The following is a 22,534-nucleotide window of genomic DNA, read 5'->3' on the forward strand; positions in this document are numbered from 1 at the left end:
CGTGACGTAAAGGGGTACGGGCCTTGTCTGGCTCCTCCCCTATCCATTCCCGCGGTGAACCCCTGGAGCTAGTCCAGGTCTGGTGTGGGGTGCTGGGATCCTGGTCCCGGATCAGTGGGGCCCCTCGCAGCACCCTCGCAATTAACCCTACCTCTCCACACCCTCGAGTGACTCGTTTAGTCTCCCTATAACCCCCGGCGACGAGTCCAGCAGCGCGCCCATTCTTCACGCAGCGCCGGGAAGGACTTTAGAAGAGTTGGGAATCCACTTGCGTGAGTTCGAGATCCGCCTCTGCTAGTTCCTAGCTGTGTTACCTTGAACGAGTGACTTCCTCTCCCAACCCCCTGCCCCAGCCCCAGACTCAGTTTTCTCACCTGTAAAATGAGGATACATTATATTACTTTATTGTTTTGAAAAATGTGTGTTCAGTGCCACAAGAGCCAGTCACTTTTACCAACTGGGAAACTGAGGTCTAGAGCAGTGAAAGAATTTGCCTAGGGTTAAATGACGGGCAAAACCAGGGTCTTAATCTCTGAAGCCTGGTTTCAAATCTTGGCTCCAGCACTTACTTCCTGGATGACCTCTCCCAACAGACTTGTCTCTTCAGAGCCTCCGTTTCCCCATCTGTAAAAGGGGTTGTTCTGGGGATTTTAATTTATTTACAACAGCATTTACATTTGTATACTTGCTTTGTGCCAGGCGCTGTACTTACCGCTTTATACCCCAATCTTGCAGGGATGATCATCCTCCCCATTGCACCGTCAAGGAAACAGGCACAGAAAGGCAAAGCGGTGAGTCAAGATCACACATCGAGGGAATTCTGACAGTCCAATGGTTAGGACTCTGTGCTTCCACGGCAGGGGGCCTGGGTTCGATCCCTTGTCGGGGAACTAAGATCCCACAAGCCGCCTGGAGAGGCCAAAAAAAGGGGAAAAAAAGATCACACATCTCAATTGTGTAGATTTGAACTTTGGCCCATCTAATCCGAAATTTGGGTCTTTGGTCACTATTTTTAAAAAATATTTATTTATTATTTTATTTATTTTGGCTGAGCCAGGTCTTAGTTGCAGCATGCCTGCGGGATCTATTTCCCTGACCAGGGATCGAACCCCGGCCCCCTGCATTGGGAGTGAAGAGTCTTACCCACTGGACCACCAGGGAAGTCCCTTTGGTCACTATCGAGTGATACAACTTGATTTTGAGGCTGGGGGTGTTGGAAGAAGAGCCGGAAGTAAGAATATTTTCTGTAAATCAGTCCTGCCTCTGCTCAGAATCCTCAGTGATTGCCATTCTACTCAGGAAAAAAGCCACAGTCTTCACCGTGACTCCCTCTAGTGTACCTGAGCTGCCTCTGCTTACCTCCCAGACCTCATCTCATCCTTTTCCCCTCACTCACTCTGTCCATTGGCATCTTTGCTATTTCTCTGAGATATCTTCCAGCGCAGGGACTTTACACTGGTTGTTCCCTCTGCCTGGGACATTCTTTCCTCAGCTATTTCAATCGCTCCTTCCCTCACCTCCTTCAGGTCTTTACTCAAACGATGTCTCCTCAGTGAGGCCTTTCCTGACCACCCCATTTAAACACACACTCTTCCCTCCTCTCCCTGCCCTTCCCTGGTTTATTTTTCTCTTTAACAAGTGTCACCTTATTACATATACTTATGTATTTTATTGTGCCTCTCATCAGAAGCCAGCACCAAGAGGGCAAAGATTTTTGCCTGTATTGTTCCTTGCTGTGTCCCCAGTGCCTAGAAAAGCATATGGTAAGCGCTCAATAGAAATTTTGAAAAGAATAGTTTTTCTATAAGAAATTTCTCTCATGTATAGAGCTCTTGTTCTGTACCAGCTCCGTGCCAACCTCTCTACAGACACTATTTCACTGCAACCCTTTCTCACTAACACTGAGCAAGAGGGGATGCCATGGCCCCACTTTATAAATGGGGACACTGAGGCACAGAGCTCTGCCAGCCTGTAGCCTTTGCTTGTAGCCACCAGGCTATTTGATCTGATCTCATATATCTGATACCAGGCTTGGTACCATGAGTCACAGCCGTGTAGGGTAAGTTATTGTCATAGGTGCTTTTTATATATTTTGCCCCCAAGAGTGAGCTGCCACCTAGCTCCTGAGTCAGACCCTTGTGTCTGGGAGAGTACAGGGGGTGGTTTCTGTTTTGAAACAGTCACCTGGAAAGGGGCGTTGGGCACAGACCCAGAGCTCTAAAATGAGTCATCTCTTTACAGACCAATGGGAAGTCATAGCAGGGTCCCCCTAATGCATCATACAGGCTGGGAAGCTGAGATCCAGAAAGTGTTGAGGCTCTTCTGAGGTCACATAGCACAAGGACAGAGACAGGGAGGTCTGATTCCTGACAAAGGGGGTTAGACAGGGTTTGGGGGAGGCAGTTCTGTGTGGGGAGTGTCATATCCTCTCTCCCAGTGGTGGGAGAGATGTCCCAGCCAGCTGCTTCTATTCCAGACTGTGAGAAGAGGGGTGAGTCAGTTTACTGGGAGGTGGGGGGGAAGCAGGCTTTAAGCCCGTCCTCCCTCCCCCATCAACAACACACACACCCAGATGGGCTGGGAGCTGGTTTTCTGGGATGCCAAGGCTCCTGAGTCAGCACTGGGAACCTTGGCTGAGTGTGTTCTGGAAAATGTCAGGCCTACAGGAAACAAAGGGCTCCCACTCACACCATCCTGCAGGTGGGCGGGGAGCTGAGAGAGCAGGGTGTAGGAGGGAACAGGGGCCCAGTGTGCAAAGGGCTGGGTGTGAGGGGGTTTATGCACACCGAGGGAAACAGTTGGTGAGCAAGGCAGGGGGGTTATATGTGCAAGGGAGGAGGTTGGGTACCAGGATATGGGTATTTGAAGCAGAGGGTGAGTGTGCAAAGTGGAGGGGCTCCATGTGAAAGGGAAGTGTTTGCTGGGAAGATGTGTGTTCAAAGGAGAGATGTTGAGCCTACTAGGGGTACAAACAAGGAAAACGGAGACTGACAAAATGTTCGCGCAAAGGAGAGGTGTGGAGTTTGTAAGGAGAGGAATGTCTGTAAAATAGACATGTAGAAAACTAAAAGGTCCGCTGCGGACAAGGCACTTTGAAGTGAGTGGAAGGGCACAAAATGGCAAGTTAGCGATTGGGCCGTGGCCCAGCCCACCCTACCCTACCCTACCCTACCCTTAGGCCGTGGCCCAGCCCACGCTGAGGCCCCTCCTCTGGCCCCGCTCCCTCACGTACAGCGGTGCGCATTTTGTGCCAGTCAGCGATCTGCTCCTCCGTCATTCGCTAGCTGACTGGAGGGGGCGGGCACGAGAAGGCTCCCGGAAATGCAGAAGAAGCCACCCCCCCCACCACCCGTGCGTAGCTGACCCAGAGCCGGGTAGTGGGTGCTTAGCAACCGGGGGACGTACCCAGTAATGGGGGTGGTAGGGGGGAACACCAGAAGAGTTGTGGGTGCCTAGCAACCGAAGGGAAGGCGGTGCCTAGCAACGAGGGGGGTGCTCAGAGGAGTGGAGAGGCAGCCCTGGAGGATCTGTGGGTGTCTAGCAACAGGGGAGGACCCTAGCAACGGCGCGGAGTGGGACCAGGGGAAAGTGGTTTGGAGAGGTGTTCGGGAAGATCTATGGGTTCTTAGCAACCAGAGAGGGAGCCAGGCGAAACTGGGGGCCTGTTAACAGGGGAGGAAGTCTTTGGTGGTGGGAGTCTTAGGGTGGACACAGAGGAATGTGAGGCAAAGACGGGCAAAGCAGGGAGGTCAGTACCACAATTCCTACCCGAATAATCCCTCCTCTTCTCCCACAGACAATGTGGCTGGAGGTGGGGGGCCTACTACGGGGGACCCGTGGACAGTGGGGCCGGACTACTGGTCTGCCTTGTGGGGCCCTGGGGCCTGGGCCCCTCTGCTGGGTAAGAGGCTGGGGAGGGGTCTCCAAGGGGAGGAGGCTGAGGGAGGCTTCAGGGAGTCAAAGGACAGGGAGGGGTCTAAAAGGGCCAGGCCGACGGTACGTCCTCCACTCGTTACCGGTGTTCACGTCTCTTGCAGGGGCCATGTGGGGGTCCTTGGACCCAAAAGCTTCACCAGGATGGGCCTGGCAAGGGCCTGGGTGAGGAGGACATTCGCAAGGCACGGGAGGCCCGGATCAGGAAGACACCCCGGCCCCAGGTATCATTGCCCCACACCCAGCAACACTCCATGAAGGCAGCTGGCCTCCCGAGCTTGGGGAAGGATGTGGTGGCAGGTTGGTTAGACTTCCTGGGTGCTGTGTCCACCTTTTCCCGCTCAGACCTTCTCCCCATTTCCCAGCTGAGTGACCGTTCTCGAGAACGCAAGGTGCCTACCTCCCGTGTCAGCCGCTTGGCCAACTTTGGGGGTAGGTATGACTGTGGGAGATTGTGACCTAGATCAGAGGAGGTGACATTTACACAATGAAGCAAGGGAGAGAGTGGATCAGAGACAGAGAGAGGAGGGAGAGATGGAAAAAGAGTGAGGGCAAAGTCATGTAGAACCAAGAGAAATAGAGAGGAATGTTGTGTTTATTGAGAACTTGGAATGTGCAGGGCCCCATGCACATGTGGTCTCTGCACTGAATCAATGAGTGTTTGTTTCCATTCTATAGATGAGGAAGTTGAGGCTAAGGGAGGTGAAGTAATTTGACCCCGAGTCATGCAGCAGGATTATTCAAACTTCAGGTCACTACCTGCATGAAATAATTTCCTTTTAATTATTTATTTATTTATTTTTGGCTGTGTTGGGTCTTAGTTGCTGCATGCGGGCTTTCTCTAGTTGCAGCAGGTGGGGGCCTCTCTTCGTTGCAGTGTGTGGGCCTCTCACTGCAGTGGCGTCTCTTATTGTGGAGCACGGCTCTAGGCACGCGAGCTTCAGTAGTTGTGGCACGTGAGCTCAGTAGTTGTGGCACACGGGCTTAGTTGCTCTGCGGCAACTGCATGAAGCCCTGCATGAAATAATTTAGCAGGTTGCAACCAGCATTAAAAAGAATGGAGTGGGCTTCCCTGGTGGCACAGTGGTTGGGAGTCCGCCTGCCGATGCAGGGGACACGGGTTCGTGCCCCAGTCCGGGAAGATCTCACATGCCACGGAGAAGCTGGGCCCGTGAGCCGTGGTCGCTAAGCCTGCGCTCCGCAACGGGAGAGGCCACGACGGTGAGAGGCCTGGCACTGCAAAAAAAAAAAAAAAAAGTGCACACAAAAAAAGAATGGAGGACTTCCCTGGTGGTACAGTGGTTAAGAATCCGCCTGCCAATGCAGCGGACACAGGTTCAAGCCCTGGTCCGGGAAGATCCCACATGCCGCAGAGCAACTAAGCCCGTGCGCCACAACTACTGAGCCTGCGCTCTAGAGCCCACGAGCCACAACTACTGAGCCCACGTTCCACAACTACTGAAGCCCGCGCACCTAGAGCCCGTGCTCCCCAACAAGAGAAGACAACGCAATGAGAAGCCCAAGCACTGCAACAAAGAGCATCCCCCGCTCGCCGCAACTAGAGAAAGCCCGCGCGCAGCAACAAAGAACCAACGCAGCCAAAAAAAAAAAGAAGAAAAGAAGAAGAATGGAAAATATGTGTACGTGTAGAGTAAGGGAAAGTCTTGTTTCATGAAACATTATATATACATCGGTCTCTACCGGTTATAATGCAAATGTCTTCTTTACTGTGGATCATGGTTCAGGTTTTAAAGATACCGATTGAAGGAGTCAAATACACTGGTTAGAGCTTTGGCACCAGGCTGCATGGGGTTCAACAGGTGATTCTGCTGCATCCTCACTTTGTGACTCTGGATAAGTTACGTAACTTCTCTGAGCCTCGATTTCCTTTTCTGTAAAATGGAAGTTTTTCTGTAAAATTTCTCTCATGAGGGTGTGAGGACAAAATGAGTCAATGCATAAAAGGCACTGGGAATGGTTCCTGGCATGGAGAAAAGTGCTCAGAAAATGCCAACTACGATTATTTATGGAGATGGTGACAGTGAAAGAGGCAGAGTGACTCGAGATGTCTTTAAGGACAAGGAGACAGAGGAGGCAGAGGAAATCAGAGCCAGAGAGCTAGCATCCAAAGGAGGAACTGAGGGAAAGAGCCCTAGACAGACATGCCAGGTGGACGGAAGGGCAGACAGAGATGGAGAAATAACTGACTTAGAAAAGGAGAGGTGAGCATGGAGAAGAGGAGATGTGGACAGAGAAACAGCAGTCATAAGAAGACAGAGAGTCCTGGGGGGATCATTTCGGGGCCTTCTTACCCATGGCTGCACACCAGAATCATCTGGGATGCTTAAAAGAAAAAGAATTCTGAGGCCTCATCGCAGGCCAGTTCAACCAGAACCTCAGTGGTAGGGCCTGGGCATCGTATTTACAGAAGCTCCTCACATGACTCTGTGTGCGGCCAGGGGTGAGAACCACTAACCGGGGAGACAGAGACAAGGAGAGAGGGATGGAGAAAGAGGTAGTCTTACCTCCAAGGGAACCTCAAGCAGGGAGAGAGTGAGTAAGAGACTGATTTGAAGACAGAGGGATGCAAAGAGCTGACTACAAAGAATTGGGAGACAGGTGTACGTAAAGAGAGACAGGGAAGAGAGAGGGTCAGCGGGGTGGGGAGGGGGTGGGGGAGGAGATCGCCCCAGGGCAAGAGGTCACTCAGGCTCCTCTCTCACTCCCCAGGACTGGCTCTGAGCTTGGGGCTGGGAGCACTAGCTGAGGTGGCCAAGAAGTCCCTTCCCGGAGGACGTATACAATCAGGTACGTGAGCCACGCTGCCTGGGTCCACACCCTGGCCTTGCTGTGTGACCTGGGGTAAGTGGCTTCACCTCTCTGAGCCCCAGTTTCCTCAACTGGAGAATGGAGCTGCTGATAACATAGCCACCTCTTAGGGTCGTGGTGGAGTGCTCAGAACAGGGTGAAGCTGCTGTCAGGACGGTGTTGAGTAGAAGCAGGTCAGGAGAGAAAAAAATGTAAGCCATCCAGAGTTGAGTTCTTAACTGTGAGCAGGAGAGGAAGTGTGAAAACGGGAGTGCCGGTGCGGGTCTGTGGACGACGGAGAAGGACGGGGCTGTGTAGAGATCGGCATTTGTGGGTACAATTCCACAGCATGTCGATGTCTTGAAACAAAAACAGGGGTGGATATTCCAGATGAAAAAGAGACTGGAGAGATAATAACCGACAAATGTAATGTGTGAGCCATTGTTGGATGTTTGAAAAGAAAATAACTATAAAAGACTTCTGGGGACGATTGGGAAAATCTGAATATGACTGGGTAGTAGGTATTCAAGAATCAGTGTTAATTTTCTTGGGTGTGATTTTGGCACGGTGATTGTGTAGGAGATTATTCTTATTCTTCACACAAGTTGAGTGCAAATCAGTCAGCAAAAGTATTGGTCAGTGTGTGGGTACACACGCACAGATAAAGTGGGTGAGGCAGCATGTTAAAACATTGAGTCAGGTGTGCAGGTATTCACGGTGCTGTGAATGCAGTCTTTCTGTCTATTTGGATCTTTTTCAAAATAAAAAGTTGCGGGTAGGTGGAGGAACAGGCTTTAGGGTAAGGCCAGACTGAATCTACACCCTGCTCTGCCACTTCTGTGCTGTGTGCCCCGGGGCCAGGCACGGTACCTCTCTGAATCTCTTGCTTCCTCATTTTGAAAATTAAGGCATTGGTAGTTCTTACTTCCTGGGGTGTTGTGGAGGTTCAGCCAGAGAATCCACAGAGACACTTAGAATTCTGCCTGGCACAGGCTGAGCCCTCAGTAAAGAACTCAATAGATGTTTTATGAAATAAATAAAAGCTTAATAAACCCTTTATTGAATAATAATATAACTTGCATGTAGAACTGTGCACATATCATAAGTGTATAGTGTGGTTCATTTTCACAGAGTAGACGCGTCTGTGCACGCAGATCAAAAAACCCTAGACCAGCAGTTCTCAAACTTTTTGGTCTCAGGATCCCTCTACACCCTTAAAACTGAGGAATGGATAAACAAGATGTATTATATCCATACAATGGGATTTTATTCGGCCGTAAAAAGGAATGAAGGACTGATCCATGCTATCATGTGGTTGAATCTTGAAACACTATCCTAAGTGAAAGAAGGCAGAGACAAAAGGCCACTTTTTTTTTTAAAGGCCACATATCCTATGATTCCATTTATCTGAAATGTACAGAAGAGGGAAGTCTACAGAAAGTAGATTAATGGTTTCCAGGGACTCAAGGGGAGGCGGGTGGGGGAAATGGGAGGGGGTAACTGCTAACAGGTTAGCAGTGATGAAAATGTTCTGAAATTGATTGTGGTAATAGTTACACTACTGAATATACTAGAAGCCATTGAACTGTGCACCTTAAAATGGGTGAATTATATCATATATGAATTATATCTCAATAAAGCTATTAAAAAATAGAATGAGAACCCCAAGAACTTGTTTATGTGGGGTTGTATTTATGGATATTTGCTGTATTAGAGATTAAAACAAAAAAATTTTAAGCACAAGAATACACACACACACACACACACACACACTCTCTCTCTCTCTCTCTCTCTCTCTCTCCATCAGCCATCAGAGCAATGACAGCATCACAGGTCACAGCTTCTGGAAAACTCTACTGAACATTTGTGGGTGAATGAGAGTAAAAAAGGGCAAATAACATATTAATATTATTATGAAAATAGTTCTGATCTCACAGACCCTCCTAAAGGGTCTCAGGGGCCCCCAGAACACACTTGGAGAATTGCTGCCCTCGTTCTCCAGAAGCTTTTCTTGTGCCGCATTCTGGTACCTCCCCCCTCATTAAGGGTCACCACTGTCTTGGCTTCTGACCCCCCGAGATAAGTTTTGTCTGTTTTTGCTCCTTTATACGCATGTAATCAGACAGTATATTCTCGTATGTGTCTGGTTTGTTTTGCTCAGCATTCTATTTGAGAGATGCATCCATGTTGCCGTGAGCGGTTGTAGGTTGTTTATTCAACACTGGAATAGTCACCCTGTGACTATTCCACAATTCCTTTGTTTGTTCTACTGATGGTCATTTGGGTTGTTTCCAGTTTGGGACTGTTATGAATAGCGCTACCGTGAGCCTTCTTGGAGTATCTGTTGGTGGACACATTTATGCCTTTCTCTTGGGGATATACCTAGGAGGCAGATTGCATCAGGCATAGGTGTGTGCTTTACTGGAAACTTCCCAGCTGCTTTCCAAAGGGCTTGGGCCATGGCACTCTCATCGGCAATGTCGGCGTTCACGTGCTCCACATCTTTGTCAACACTTGGTATTGTCTTTTTTTGTTTTAGCCATTCTGGTAGGTGTGCAGTGGTGTCATACTGATTATTTTTGTGGTTGCCATACTAATGATTATTCTCTCCACCCCAGAGGGAGGCTCCCGGCCAGGCTCCAGCCTTTTCCTTTCAGAGGCCAACGCCGAGCGGATTGTGCAGACCTTGTGTACGGTTCGGGGGGCCGCCCTCAAGGTTGGCCAAATGCTCAGCATCCAGGGTATGGCATGACCCTTGACTCCTGACCCCTGACCTCAGTTCCACCCTACCCCACCTACCACCAAGCCCCAACTTCAGAGACTCCCACAGGGGCCCCTCCTGGCCTCTCCCCTCACTGCTTCCCTCTTCCCGATGTCTCCCAAGACAACAGCCTCGTCAGCCCCCAGCTGCAGCGCATCTTCGAGCGGGTTCGCCAGAGCGCCGACTTCATGCCCCGCTGGCAGATGCTGGTGAGTGCCCAGGAGGGGAAAGGCTGGCGAGGGAGGCGTGCCCCACCTGCCTGGCCCTCCTGTCTTCATGGCTATGCTCCCTGTCTCACTCTGAGCCTGTGTCCCCATCTGTTAAATGGGGACCACTAAAGCACACATCTCATAGGATTGTTGCGATGAGTAAATGAGAGAACGGTGTAGAGCACTTGGTCGAGTTCCTGGCAGGCTCAGGGCTCTGTCAGGGCTGTTAAAGAGGCGGTGAAGTGCTGTGGTCAGGGACCAGACTTTGGGAGTTCAAACCCTGGGTCTGCCACTTACTACCTGTGCGGTTAGACGTGTGGCCTGCCCTCTGTGTGCTTCAGTTACCTCATCTGTGATTGGTGGTAGTGATAGCAACGGCCACATCGTGGGGCTGTGGAGATCGGTGTGTATGTAAAGCACTTTGAAGGGTCCCTGACACCCCGTGAGTGACATGCAAGTGTTAGCTGTTCTTATTACCGGTCTTTTAATTAAAGGAGGGAGTGTCTGTAAATAGATTGGCACAGCGCCAGGCACTGAGTAAATGCCTGGGCAACGGTGTGGAATCCGGAATCCAGCTGCCTGCCTTCTGAGCTCTGCTTGGCTCCCTCGCACTGTGACCCTGGCCAATTACTGCCCTTCTCTGAGCCACTCTGTACAAGGCCCAGCCCACAGGAAGCCCTCTGTAAATTTTAGCTCTCCTTTATCATGTTAAGTTTTGAGTTGATCATACAATATATGGGTATAATGAAGGATTATTATCAATCTTAACCCTGCATAATAGCAATCCACACATCAGCCCGCACAGCCTCGGGAGTATGGGCTCAGGCTGGGCCTCCCAGTCTGCCAGCGGCTGGCTCATCACCTTGGTCAAGAGATCTCTCCCTGAGCCTCAGTTTCCTCATCTGTAAAGTGGGGCCGCGGCCGGGAGCTTGGCCCAGGGCCCCGCGTGTGGTGAGCGGGGTTGTAACGGGCAAAGCGCTCAGCACAGAACGTGAACCCGGCTGCCCGAAACCTTGATGATGATTGTCATGGCCACTCTCCCCAGAGAGTTCTGGAAGAGGAGCTCGGCAGGGACTGGCAGGCCAAGGTGGCCTCTCTGGAGGAGGTGCCCTTTGCTGCTGCCTCAATCGGGCAGGTGCACCAGGGCGTGCTGAAGGACGGGACAGAGGTGGCCGTGAAGATCCAGGTGAGAGGGGAGGTGGGGCGGGGGTGGGCTGGGCACCCGGCCGCCCCAGAGGGGTGACTCCCATCCTCCTCCCCTCCTCCCCTCCCAGTACCCAGGCATCGCCCAGAGCATCCAGAGCGACACCCAGAACCTGCTGGCGGTGCTCAAGATGAGCGTGGCCGTGCCAGAGGGTGAGGCGCCCAGTCCCCCCTGACTGGGAGGGTCACCCTGAAGAGGGACAGCGGGGCTGGATGGGGGGGCGGGGGGAGGTGGAGGAGGGCCAGCTCGGGGCAGGGTGTGCCCGTGTGTGTGAGCCTGAGTGAACGCCTCAGTCTGCGTGTTTGAGACAGAACAAAGGGACACCGAGGCGGGGAAAGCCCAGAGTAGTACGGGCGTGTGAGAAAAAGACAAACTCAGAGATGCCAGCAGGAGCCCAGACAGAAATCCAGAAACAGACACACTGGGGGTGTGTGGGGAGGGACTGGAGGCCTGAGAAAGAGCCACAGAAACAGGAAAGGAGCGTAAGTGGGACCTTGCGTGTGTGTTACAGCATGTGAGACAGCGCCTGGGGGAGATGGAGCAGAGGGGTGTGTGTGTGTGTGTGTGTGTGTGTGTGTGTGTGTGTGTGTGTGTGCATGCGTGTGCACGAGAGAGAGAGAGAGAGAGAGAGAGAGAGAAAGAGAAGAGAAGAGAGAGAGAGAGGAGAGGGAGGGAGGGAGGGAGGGAGGGAGAGAGAGAGAGAGAGGAAGAGAGAAGAGAGGAGAGAGAGAGAAGAGAGAGAAAGAGAAGAGGGGGGAGAGAAAGAGAGAGAGAGAGAGAGAGAGAGAGAAGAGGAGAGGAGAGGGTGGGAGAGTCAGGCCCAGAAGTAAGCTTCAGAGACACTGAGAGCAGCGTGAGAGAGTATGAAAAAAGGCAGAGGGGGACTTCCCTGGCGGTCCAGTGGTTAGGACTCCACGCTGCCACTGCAGGGAGCCCAGATTCGATCCCTGGTCAGGGAACTAAGATCCCACGTGCCACGAGGTGCGGCCAAAATATTTTTTAAAAAAGAAAAATGGACAGAGAATAGGCGGCAGATGTGACTCTCTGATAGGGGCCTAAGGACCCCTGTGTGTGCCTGAGAAAGAGACCCGAGCAGAGAGGCTTCCGTGGAGCCCGCAGTTGTGTGAAGGACAGAGGGGGAGTGCGTGGCCAGACAGTGCGGGTACAAGGCATGGAGCGGACGGGCTGAGGGACGGTGAGACGGGGGCAGAGGGAGAGGCACGACTGGCAAGGGAAGACATCCCTGAGTGGGAGCCTGAGGGGTCGGGCGGGGCGTGAGGGGCGGGCTGCGGGCTTCCCTGCCTGATGCGGCTGCCGCCCCTCAGGCCTGTTTGCAGAGCAGAGCCTGCAGGCCTTGCAGCGGGAGCTGGCTTTGGAATGTGACTACCGTCGTGAGGCGGCTTGTGCCCAGAACTTCAGGTGAGCTGAGGCCCCTACAGGCCCCTGGAGGCCCCCTTCCTCCCTCCAGCTTCCCTCCCGGGTTGAGAGGGAGGTGGATGCCCTCACAGCCTCCGGCAGCTGGAGCCCTGGGGTAGGGCTGGCAGACTCTCTTCATTTGTTCATCCATCCATGCCTTCACTCATTACTTCGCTCACACCCTGTGTCCTCTGTGAGCTTAGGTCACTCCCTCTCTCTAAATGTCTCTACTTTCTCATCTGTCAAATGGGACGCAGAGCCACTGCAGTCTGATGGGGGAGACAGACCTGTCAACAGGCACTACTGCGTCACACGAGATACCGTTACATCCACCGGACTAACAGAGATGAAGCACTCTGTCTGTGTCAAGAGTTGTAGAGAACGGGGCTCCAGGGCATCCTTTGTACACTGTGGACAGAGGGAGAAATTGATAGAAGCATTTTGGAGAATGGTTGGGCATCATCAAGCCTCAGTGTTCACATCCAACCCAACAGTTGCCCTCCTGGCTAAATACTTTTTTTTTTTTTTTTTTTTTTTTTTGCGGTATGCGGGCCTCTCACTGCCGTGGCCTCTCCCGCCGCGGAGCACAGGCTCCGGACACGCAGGCCTAGCGGCCATGGCTCACGGGCCTAGTTGCTCCGCGGCATGTGGGATCTTCCCGGACCAGGGCACGAACCCGTGTCTCCTGCATCGGCAGGCGGACTCTCAACCACTGCGCCACCAGGGAAGCCCCTGGCTAAATACTCTTAATGCCAGTACACACCGTCAGACTTTTCCAGAATAGTCAGAGCAGCAATAGCCCCAAACGGGAAACAACTCAGATCTATCAGATTCATCCAACAGGGTGGATAAATAAGTTATGGTATATTCCTCAGCACGATTCATACAGCGTCAAAAATGAATGAACTACAGCTACGTGGAACAGTGGTTGCATCTTAGAGGCATCATGATAAGCAGCAATTAATCACACCTCAGTGAGACCTTCCACAGCGTGGAGCTCGGCCCACACGTTTACTGAGCCCGGCTCTGCAGATACGAAGCAAGAGAAAGGGCAGTGGAAGGCAGTGGTTAGGGGCGTGGGCTCAGATGTGGGATCCAGTCGGGATCCAGTCCTGGCTCAGCCCTTAACAGGCTGGGTGCCCTTGATCTGCCCAGTGGCCTTAGGAGAGGGGCCTCCTCCTCAGGGGGAGTGCGGATAAAAGGGAACTGTGCTGACTGAATGCTCAGCAGAGTCCTGCCCTATGAGGATAGGATCAAACATCAGAGATTCGATCAACAAGGACAAAATAACAAGCCCCCAAAGCAGGACCTGGAGATGGAGAGTGTCCGGTGGGCTGGGCCAGAGCACTCCAGTGTGGGATCTGGGGAGACCACCACCTCACAGGATTTCCCAGTGCTCTTAGGATAAAGCCCACATCATTTCTCGTTTCCCCAGCTCCTCCCCATCTCCCTGTCCCCCCACCCCCCAACTCCAGCCGTCCCACAGGTCCCCAACCGGAGGCCTCGCTCATATTCTTTGCCTCCCAAATCTTGCATTGACACACCTATCTCAACCTGTTATTGGTCTGTTTGTTTGTTAGAGTGTGGTCTCTGCTGTGTGTGTGGGGGGGGGGGGGTCACGCCTGGGGCTCATCTACTGCTCTGTCACCCAGCACCATCCAGCACAGGGATGGACACCGAGAAAGGCTCTTTCCCTTTATTAGCCAGTGTTCAGAATAATGACTCCAAGGAGTGGCCGGTGAGTATCACTGTGGACTCAGGGATTTGTATATGAGTGACTGTTTTTTGGATGGATTAATTGATAAGTTGATGAGAAAGTAATGCTCATCAAGCTTAATTAATACACTGAGTTCATCCTGGGGCGACCAACAGACAAGTGTTTCCGGAAGGGAAGTGGTAATTGGGTCTCCAGCAGCACTTAGCTTAGGGGCAGACACAGAGTGGGTGCCATGGAGATACATTTGTCGAGTGAGTGAATGAATGAAATGTCTGAATGAATGTCAATCCAACCAGGTATTGGCCATCACTCCAGACAGACAGGAAAGAGGAGGGCAGGAGGAAAGGCAAGACAAAGACTGTTCATGGAAGGCTCCTCAGAGGACGGGGAGGCCTCCAGCAGGGCCCCAGGGGCCTGAGGTGTGAAGTCCCATCCCCGCCCCTCCCATCTGCCCCAGGCAGCTGTTGGCAGACGACCCGTTCTTTCGGGTGCCAGCCGTTATTCAGGAGCTGTGCACGACGCGGGTGCTGGGCATGGAGCTGGCTGGAGGGGTCCCACTGGACCAGTGCCAGGGCTTGAGCCAGGACACCCGGAACCAGGTACGTGGGGCTCATGGGACAGTAGGGAGGGTGCTGCCCTGGGGCACAGCTGGCAGGGCAGCCCAGAACCCATGGTCCCTCTCCAGGCCTCAGAGGGCTTTACAGGGGCACATGGCTCTGAGATGTCTGTTACTCCTTCCCACCCCAGATCTGCTTCCAGCTCCTGAGGCTTTGTCTTCGGGAGCTGTTTGAGTTCCGATTCATGCAGACGGACCCCAACTGGGCCAACTTCCTGTATGATGCCTCCAGCCACCAGGTTGGTTCCTTGTGTTGTGTGTCAGGGTACACTAGCTCCTGTAACAGATATTTCCCAATATGGCGGTAGCTCAACACAGTAGTAGTTGATGACCCATGTAACAGGCTGGAGTGGGCCTCCTCCATGCAGTGAGTCAGGGACCCAGGCTCCTTCCCTTTTCTGAGTGTGCCATCCCCTAGGACTTGAAAGGCTCTACTTCCAGTGCAAGGGGAAAGAGAAGTTGAGAGGGTAACCCACTGTCTAACTGCTTTGGCCGGAAGTGACCCATCATTCCCTTCACCATTCCACTGATAAGAACTGGTCAAGGGGCTGGTCTAGATGCAGGGGATGCTGGGAAATGGAGTCCCTGGCTAGACAGTGGCTTCCTAGTGGCAGTGGAGAAGAGGGAGCACCACTTTTGCAAGACAGTCATCATTACCACACCCATCATGCATTTAGAACACACCAAGCACCTACTGCCTCTTGAAAGTGATGCCAAGACAGCCCTGATCCTTGCCTTCCCAGAGTTCCCAGTCCAATGCGGGGACCCGTCACCAGACAGTATGACCCGTAGTTAATACCTTGATGGGGAAGCACAGGCGAGGGGCCAGCGATGGGGGAGGCACAGGGGGCGGTGGGAAGCCAGGAAAAGTGGCTGACCCTGCCTGGGGTGGGTGGGGTCAGGGACTGTGAAACCAGAAAGACGAGAGAAGGACAGCCATCTAAGGAGCAGGGAAGAGCATACTTGGCAAAGGACACAGGCTGTCCAAAGGCCTGGGGCTGACAGTTTGGACTGAAAAACTCTCAGCGTGCATGGTTGCTGAGTGGCTCTCCAAAATGGTCTGTGCCATTCTGTCCCCAGAGGGGTCTTTCTAAAACACAAATCTGGCCATGCTGTCCCTTCTACAGCTTCCAACACCCTCAGGATCAAGTGAACCCTGTGCTGAGTGTGACGTGGCCCCACTTAGTCCAGCCTCAGTCCCTGGACACCCTCTTCCCCCCAGGTGCACAGACAACCTGCATCCCTCCAAGGCTTGCACTTCATGGGGGATGTTTTCCTTCCTTGGCTATGGTGATATGAGGCCTGACATCAATTTACTGGGTCTCAACAGCAGTTTTTGTTTTAAAAGGATAGAATGTATTGCAGATGGGAGGGATGCGTATTATTTCAGGACACTTTTGTTTTATGTTTATATGTGCATGTGCACTGGTGCTCAGGATGACCTGCATTTCTTTTTTTAAAAATAACTTTATTTTATTTATTTATTCTTGGCTGCATTGGGTCTTTTTTTTTTTTTGCATTGGGTCTTCGTTGCTGTGCACGGGGTTTCTCTAGTTGTGGCGAGAGGGGGCTACTCTTCGATGCGGTGGGTGGGCTTCTCACTCCGGTGGCTTCTCTCGTTGCAGAGCACGGACACTAGGCACATGGGCTTCAGTAGTTGCAGCACGTGGGCTCAGTAGTTGTGGCCCGTGGGCTCTAGAGCACAGGCTCAGTAGTTGTGGCACACGGGCTTGGTTGCTCCACAGCATGTGGGATCTTTCTGGCCCAGGGCTTGAACCCGTGTCCCCTGCATTGGTAGGCGGATTCTTAACCACTACACCATCAGGGAAGCCCCTAATCTTCATTTCTTACTGTGGGTTATGATAAACAGTTTGAACTCCACTGTCGTAGAGAAACTTACACACGTTCATGGGGGGGGGGTACCGCTTCTTTTTTTTTTTTTTTCCGTCTTTTAAACATTTCAACTTTATTTGGTTCATTTTATCTACATTCTTTATTTTACTTGTTTTAAATTTTTAAAATTAATTAATTTATTTATTTATTTTTGGCTGCATTGGGTCTTTGTTGTGGTGCGCGGGCTTCTGTTGCGGAGCACGGATTCTAGGCGCATGGGCTTCAGTAGCTGTGGTGCATGGGCTCAGTAGTTGTGGCACATGGGCTTAGTTGCTCCGCGGCATGTGGGATCTTCCCGGACCAGGGCTCGAACCCGTGTCCCCTGCATTGGCAGGCGGATTCTTAACCACTGCGCCACCAGGGAAGTCTCTTTTTTTTAAATTTTATGTTATTTATTTTTTTATACAGCAGGTTCTTATTAGTTATCTGTTGTATACATATTAGTGTATAGATGTCAATCCCAATCTCCCAGTTCATCCCACCACCACCTCCCCACCTCACCCCACCCCACCCCTTTCCCCCCCTTGGTATCCATACGTTTGTTCTCTACATGTGCGTGCACTGCTTCTAATAGCAAAACCTACAAATAACCACGGCGCCCATCCAGCAGATAAATATATATTCATGCAACAAAATCTTACATGGCGGTGAAAAAGTGAATGAATGAGCTAGAGCAATGGGGATGAATTGCAAAACCATGTCGAACACAAAGAATTTGCAGAATAACTATTATAAATACCATTTATGTGATGTTTTAAAATATGCAAAACATTAGTATGTTTTGTTCATGGATCCACATATGTATAGAAAATGTAGCAACACATGCATGGGAATTTCAGGAAACAATTTAATAATAAAAATAATTTCAGGAACGTGGTGATCCTGGAAGAGAGGGTGGGGATGGGGGGGGAGGTAGGATCAGGCCCCTCTTAGATTAGTAGTATTTTCTATTTTAAACTGGGTGGTAGGATTTGTGGGTGTTGATTTTACTTTCCCATATATTTTATTCTCCAGATTTTTTTTTCTGAGCCTAAAACATGTTATTATAAAAACAACTAGGACCCCCAAAATAAAAACCAGGTCCCTTCAGCTTCATGTGGGGGTGGATTGATGTGTGGATACCAGAAGCCGGGAGGCAGCTGGCGGGAACTTGGGCAGGAGGGGCAGTGTGTGGGGAGAGAGGGACAGACCCTGGCACCCCCATAGCCAGTGGGGAGCACTGGTGGACTCCCGGTGTCCCTTTCACCATCCTTCATTTCCAGGTGATCTTGCTGGACTTTGGTGCAAGCCGGGAATTTGGGACTGAATTCACAGACCATTATATCGAGGTGAGTTCCCCCAATCCTGGGGTCTCTGAAGGGTCGCGCCTCAAGCCAGATAGTAAGGCTTGTAGAGAAGGAGAAACACAAATCTGGAATGAAGAAATAAATAATAGTGATATTAATAGCAGCTAACAAATACCAAGCACTTAATATTATGTCAGGCACCGTTTTAAGTGCTGTACATGTGGTAACTGATCTGAACCAGAAAGCAACTCTATGAGGTGAGGACCATTTTTAGCCCCATTTTACAGAGGAAGTAACTGGGGCTCTGAGACGTTAAATCACTTGCCCAAGGTCACAGCAGACCTGGGATTCAAACTCAGGGAGTCCGGTTACACAGCCCATGTTCCCCACCCCTCACTAGCTGCCTCCTAAGAGAAAGGCCCACGATGGCCAGCCTGTCACCTCCCCACACCCAATGCTGTCCAGGGCCTTGGTTTCCAGCCTTGTGCTCACGTACTTCCCCTCCAGCTGCTCCCTAGTGAGCAGTTCTCTCTTTAAGAAGTGTTTCCTCACTTTATGTTGCCCGTCCTTCCCACCCACAGGGATTGATTTGTCTCAGAGCCCACAGAAAACACCATCTCATTAATTTGTTGAGATTGGACATTCGACTTGGGTCTTTTTTTTTTTTGGTTGTGTTGAGTTCACTGCTGCAGGAGGGCTTTTTCTAGTTGTGGCGAGCAGGGGCTACTCTTTGTCGCGGAGCACGGGCTGTAGGTGTGCGGGCTTCAGTAGTTGTGGTGCACAGGCTCAGTGGTTGTGGCCCACGGGCTTAGTTGCTCCGCTGCATGTGGGATCTTCCCGGACCGGGGCTTGAACCCGTGTCCCCTGCATTGGCAGGCGGATTCTTAACCACTGCGCCACCAGGGAGGTCCCTCAACCCGGGTCTTCTAATCGCTGGGTCATCAATTCAAACGTTCTCTGACCCCCCTCTGTGCCTAGTTCTATTCTAGACGATACTGGGGACAACAGTGACCAACGCAGTCCAGGTCTCTGCCTTCACAAAACTCACAGTCCAGTAGGGGGACAGACAGAAAGGACCAGAGTGGTCAGGGCTGGGAAGGGAGAATCACAGGGGACTGAGGGAGACCGGATGAGGAGCCTGGCCTGACCTAGGAGGTCAGGGAGGGCTTCCTGGAGGAGAAGACATCCGAGTTGAGACCTGAGGGATGAGGAGACCAATCAGGAAGAAGCTAGGAGGGTACTCCAGACAGATAACAAGGGCAAAGGCCAAGGGGTGAAAAAGGATATTCTGAGTAGGGCAGCACTTCTCAAACTTGAATGTGCATGAGAACCCCACCACCACCATTATCATGTTAAAATGCAGATTCTGGTCTGGAGTTAGGCTTACGTCTGGTGCTCCGGATGCGCAGGCTCAGCGGCCATGGCTCACAGGCCCAGCCGCTCCGTGGCATGTGGGATCTTCCCGGACCGGGGCACGAACCCGTGTCCCCTGCATCGGCAGGCAGACTCTCAACCACTGCGCCACCTGGGAAGTCCAAGATGCTGCCTTTCTAACATGCTCCCAGGTGATGCCAAAGCTACTTGTACAGAGACCACACTCTGAGTAGTAACATCCTAGAGGACCAAAGGGAAGTTCACATTCGGACTGGGCAGGCAAGTGGGGACAGAGCAGGAGCCATCAGTGAGGCTGGAGCCCAGTCACGCTGGGTCTCTGAAGCCATGCTTTGCAGCTTGTACTTTATTTGGGTGCCCTGGGGAGCTGTGGAAGGGATTGGAGCAGGGGAGGGACATAGAATTTGGAAATTCCTGAATAACCAGTGGTCTTTTAAGACAGGCTGGGAGCCTGGGCAGGTGGGGGTTGGAGGGGGTTCTGGCCTGAGGACTGGGGGATGGTGGGGCCACCCTTTAGATGGGGATGAGAAGGAATTGGTAGCCTCTCCCCCCCCCGCCCAGAGGCTCCTTGGGACTCTCTCTACAGGCCACTTGAGGCACAAAGCCGAGGCCTCTCAGGGTAGCTGGGACATCCCCTGCCCCTCCCCACCACAGGCCTGTTCAGCACAGCCCTCCTGCCTCCTCCCCAGCCTTTTCCAGTTTAAGAAAGGCCTGTCACACTGACCCCCCCCCAAGGACCACAGGCGTGACAGATGGCCAGACAGGCTGGGGCAGGGGGAGCTGGGACAGAACAGAACCGCCAGATTTAATCCTGTATTCCCCTTCCGCCCAAGAAGGGGCAACTCAGTGGTGAAGTGTTTGTCTCAATTCCCCTCCTCTCCTTGCTGTTCCCCACTCTGAGCCTGTTTCCTCGTCTGTGAAGTAGGGACCCTCCTATTTACCTCTTAATAGTAATAGTAGCTCATAATATTTATGGCCTTTCCTACACACGGGCACCGTGTGAAGCACTCCACAGATATACCTCCTTCATCCTCCCAGAACCTGGCAAGGAAGATGCTTTCATCATCCCCACTTCACAAATGAGAAAGCAGAGGCCCAAAAAGCAAAGCGACTTGCCCCAGAGTCAGCCAGCAAGTGGCAGAGCTGGGGCGGAGCCCAAGCAGGCTGGCTCCCACTTCTGTCTGTCTGTCCATGTGCCCTCAACTCCTGCCCATCCTGCATGGCTGGAGAGCTGCTTAGCTCCAAACACTGATCTGCTGAACAAGGGGTTTTCACCAAGGGCCTCCTGAGTGAGCGCCCACTTGGGACTAAACCCAGCCGGGATCCCTGCCTTCCTGGGGCTCCAAGTCCAGGGCAGAAACCAGGCATCGACAGACATCAACCAGGTGATCACAGAGATGGCAACCTCAGAGGCAGTTCTGGGTCATAATCACTTGCCCAATTAAGTGTTTGGACCCATGGGTACCACTTGACATCTGCCTTCCTCTGCTGTTTCACTGTGGTAGTTTCCAGGCAGGCTCTCCCTTCCCAGCCAGATGGGCAGAACACCTGACCACTGTATCCCCCAGGCTCTGGAACAGTCTTGAGACACAGACAGGGGTAAGGTGGGGAAGGAGAGGCTTCTAGGTGAGAGGGCTTAGGTAGATGAGAACAGAAGTGGGTACTGGCAGGGCCCAGCTTCTAGCTCCCACCTCCAGACCCCTCCTTGAACCCCTCTGACCCTGTGCCCACATCCGTCTTCCCAGGTGGTGATGGCTGCAGCCAACGGAGATAGAGACCGGGTCCTGCAGAAATCACGAGACCTCAAATTTCTCACAGGCTTTGAGACCAAGGTTGGGAGAGTAGGGGCTGGTGTCTCTTGAGGGGAGTGGGGAGCTGCTTCTCTGTACTGGGGAAACTGTGGATGAGTGAGGAATTCTTAAGGGGGCTGCTTATCTGTACTGGGGGTTCTGGGGAGGAGGGGGGAATGGGGGCTGCTTGGCTACTCAGGAATCCAGAGAAAATGGGCACCACTTATCTGTTTTAGAGGGAGGAATGGAGGACTGCTGGTGGATACGGGGGGTGGGGTCGGGGAACAGAGGCTGCTTCTCTGTTCTAGAGAGTGAGGGCTGTTTGTCTACTGGAGGCCCTGAGAGGACAGGAAGGGCCCTTTCTTTTGGGAGGAGTAGGGGGCTGCTTGTCTCTTAGGGGCTCTGGAAGGGGTGGAGGCTGCCTATTACTCTTTGGGGAGTTGGGGGCTTGTGTTTATACTTGAGACTCTGGGGGAATGGAGGGCTGTATGTCCACACTGGTTGCCTCTGGTTTCCCCGACCCCTAGGCATTCTCGGACGCCCATGTGGAGGCTGTGATGATCCTGGGGGAGCCCTTCGCCACCCAGGGCCCCTATGACTTCGGAGCAGGTGATACTGCCCGCCGTGTGCAGGGCCTCATCCCTGTGCTGCTGCAGCACCGGCTTCGCCCACCACCTGAAGAGACCTATGCCTTGCACAGAAAGCTGGCGGGGGCTTTTCTGGCCTGTGCCCGCCTCCATGCCCACATCTCCTGCCGGGACCTCTTCCAGGACACCTACCACCGCTACTGGGCCAGTCGCCAGGCATAGCCACTTTCCGAAGCCTCCTAACCAGAGGGATGTCTGCTCAGACCCCTCAGAGACTCCATCTCGGGATTCCAGCCCTATAGCGGGCCATCCCCTGCTCTGAGGCCTCCTTCCCTCTCTGCTGCAGGTCTGGGGACCCACCTTGGGCTTGGGATAGAGAACTCCAGCTTCATACCCCCGTATCCTGCTCTCCCCACTCCAAAGGGAGCATCCAGGAACTCTACCCAGCCAATAATTTATGTCTGCCAACATGTGAGAGCGCCTTAGGCCCCTCCACACTGCCATTGTGGAGATCAGACTCACCTAGATGGGGAGCCCCTGACCTCTGCCTCAGGTCTCCCCCAGATGTGGCCGGTGTTTGAACCTTCGGTCCTAATAAAAGTGGCCCTCCCCTTCCCCCAGCTCTTTTCTCTGCGCTGGGCACGGGGGTTGTGGGGGGCGGGGAGAGGAGCTCGCAGGCTGCCTCCAGGTGCAGATGGCCAGCCCCCCTCCTACCCTGTTGTCTGAAAGCCCCAGTCCTGACTGGGCCATCTGTTGCGGGGACCCTCCTTCTCCCCTTTCCCTATCCCCCACCCTGCCCCTTCCGCACGTGCTGACCACCTGCTCCGAAGGCTGTGGCAGCTGAGAAGGCCTCCCACCCCCACCCCCACCCCCCGGCTCCGCCACAACACACACACCACCTCCCAGCCTCCTGGCTCCCTCC

The 22,534-nt window shown here is 52.7% G+C and overlaps 1 protein-coding gene across 5 annotated transcripts; it reads left to right on the top strand.

The window, feature by feature from the left end:
* Nucleotides 1-8: 8 nt before the first annotated feature.
* On the top strand, nt 9-22,227 carry COQ8B (coenzyme Q8B). Of its 5 annotated transcripts, none has more exons than XM_067019675.1 (18): nt 27-272; nt 736-791; nt 1,058-1,231; nt 1,688-1,763; nt 3,797-3,901; nt 4,038-4,157; nt 4,299-4,365; nt 6,664-6,741; nt 9,360-9,482; nt 9,626-9,711; nt 10,757-10,897; nt 10,986-11,067; nt 12,241-12,334; nt 14,506-14,647; nt 14,796-14,903; nt 17,820-17,885; nt 20,981-21,067; nt 21,553-22,227. In XM_067019675.1, the coding sequence occupies exons 4-18, from the start codon at nt 1,761-1,763 to the stop codon at nt 21,832-21,834; spliced, it is 1,584 nt and encodes a 527-aa protein (XP_066875776.1). In that variant the 5' UTR covers nt 27-272; nt 736-791; nt 1,058-1,231; nt 1,688-1,760; the 3' UTR covers nt 21,835-22,227. The 5 variants fall into 5 exon arrangements, with proteins under 5 accessions (XP_066875775.1, XP_058901536.1, XP_066875776.1 ...); XM_067019676.1 differs by having other exon boundaries at nt 51-272; nt 1,101-1,231; XM_059045553.2 differs by lacking the exon at nt 1,058-1,231 and having other exon boundaries at nt 20-272.
* Nucleotides 22,228-22,534: the final 307 nt, after the last annotated feature.

Source organism: Kogia breviceps, chromosome 18, assembly GCF_026419965.1.
Source record: "Kogia breviceps isolate mKogBre1 chromosome 18, mKogBre1 haplotype 1, whole genome shotgun sequence".
Classification (NCBI taxonomy): domain Eukaryota; kingdom Metazoa; phylum Chordata; class Mammalia; order Artiodactyla; family Physeteridae; genus Kogia; species Kogia breviceps.

Bases quoted from the DNA above. Each gene is read 5' to 3' on its own strand.
- COQ8B (XM_067019674.1), top strand. From the start codon at position 738: ATGATCATCCTCCCCATTGCACCGTCAAGGAAACAGGCACAGAAAGGC. The intron at 3,902-4,037 runs GTAAGAGGCTGG...CGTCTCTTGCAG, and splicing joins GGCCTGGGCCCCTCTGCTGG to GGGCCATGTGGGGGTCCTTG. The intron at 6,742-9,359 runs GTACGTGAGCCA...TCTCCACCCCAG, and splicing joins CGGAGGACGTATACAATCAG to AGGGAGGCTCCCGGCCAGGC.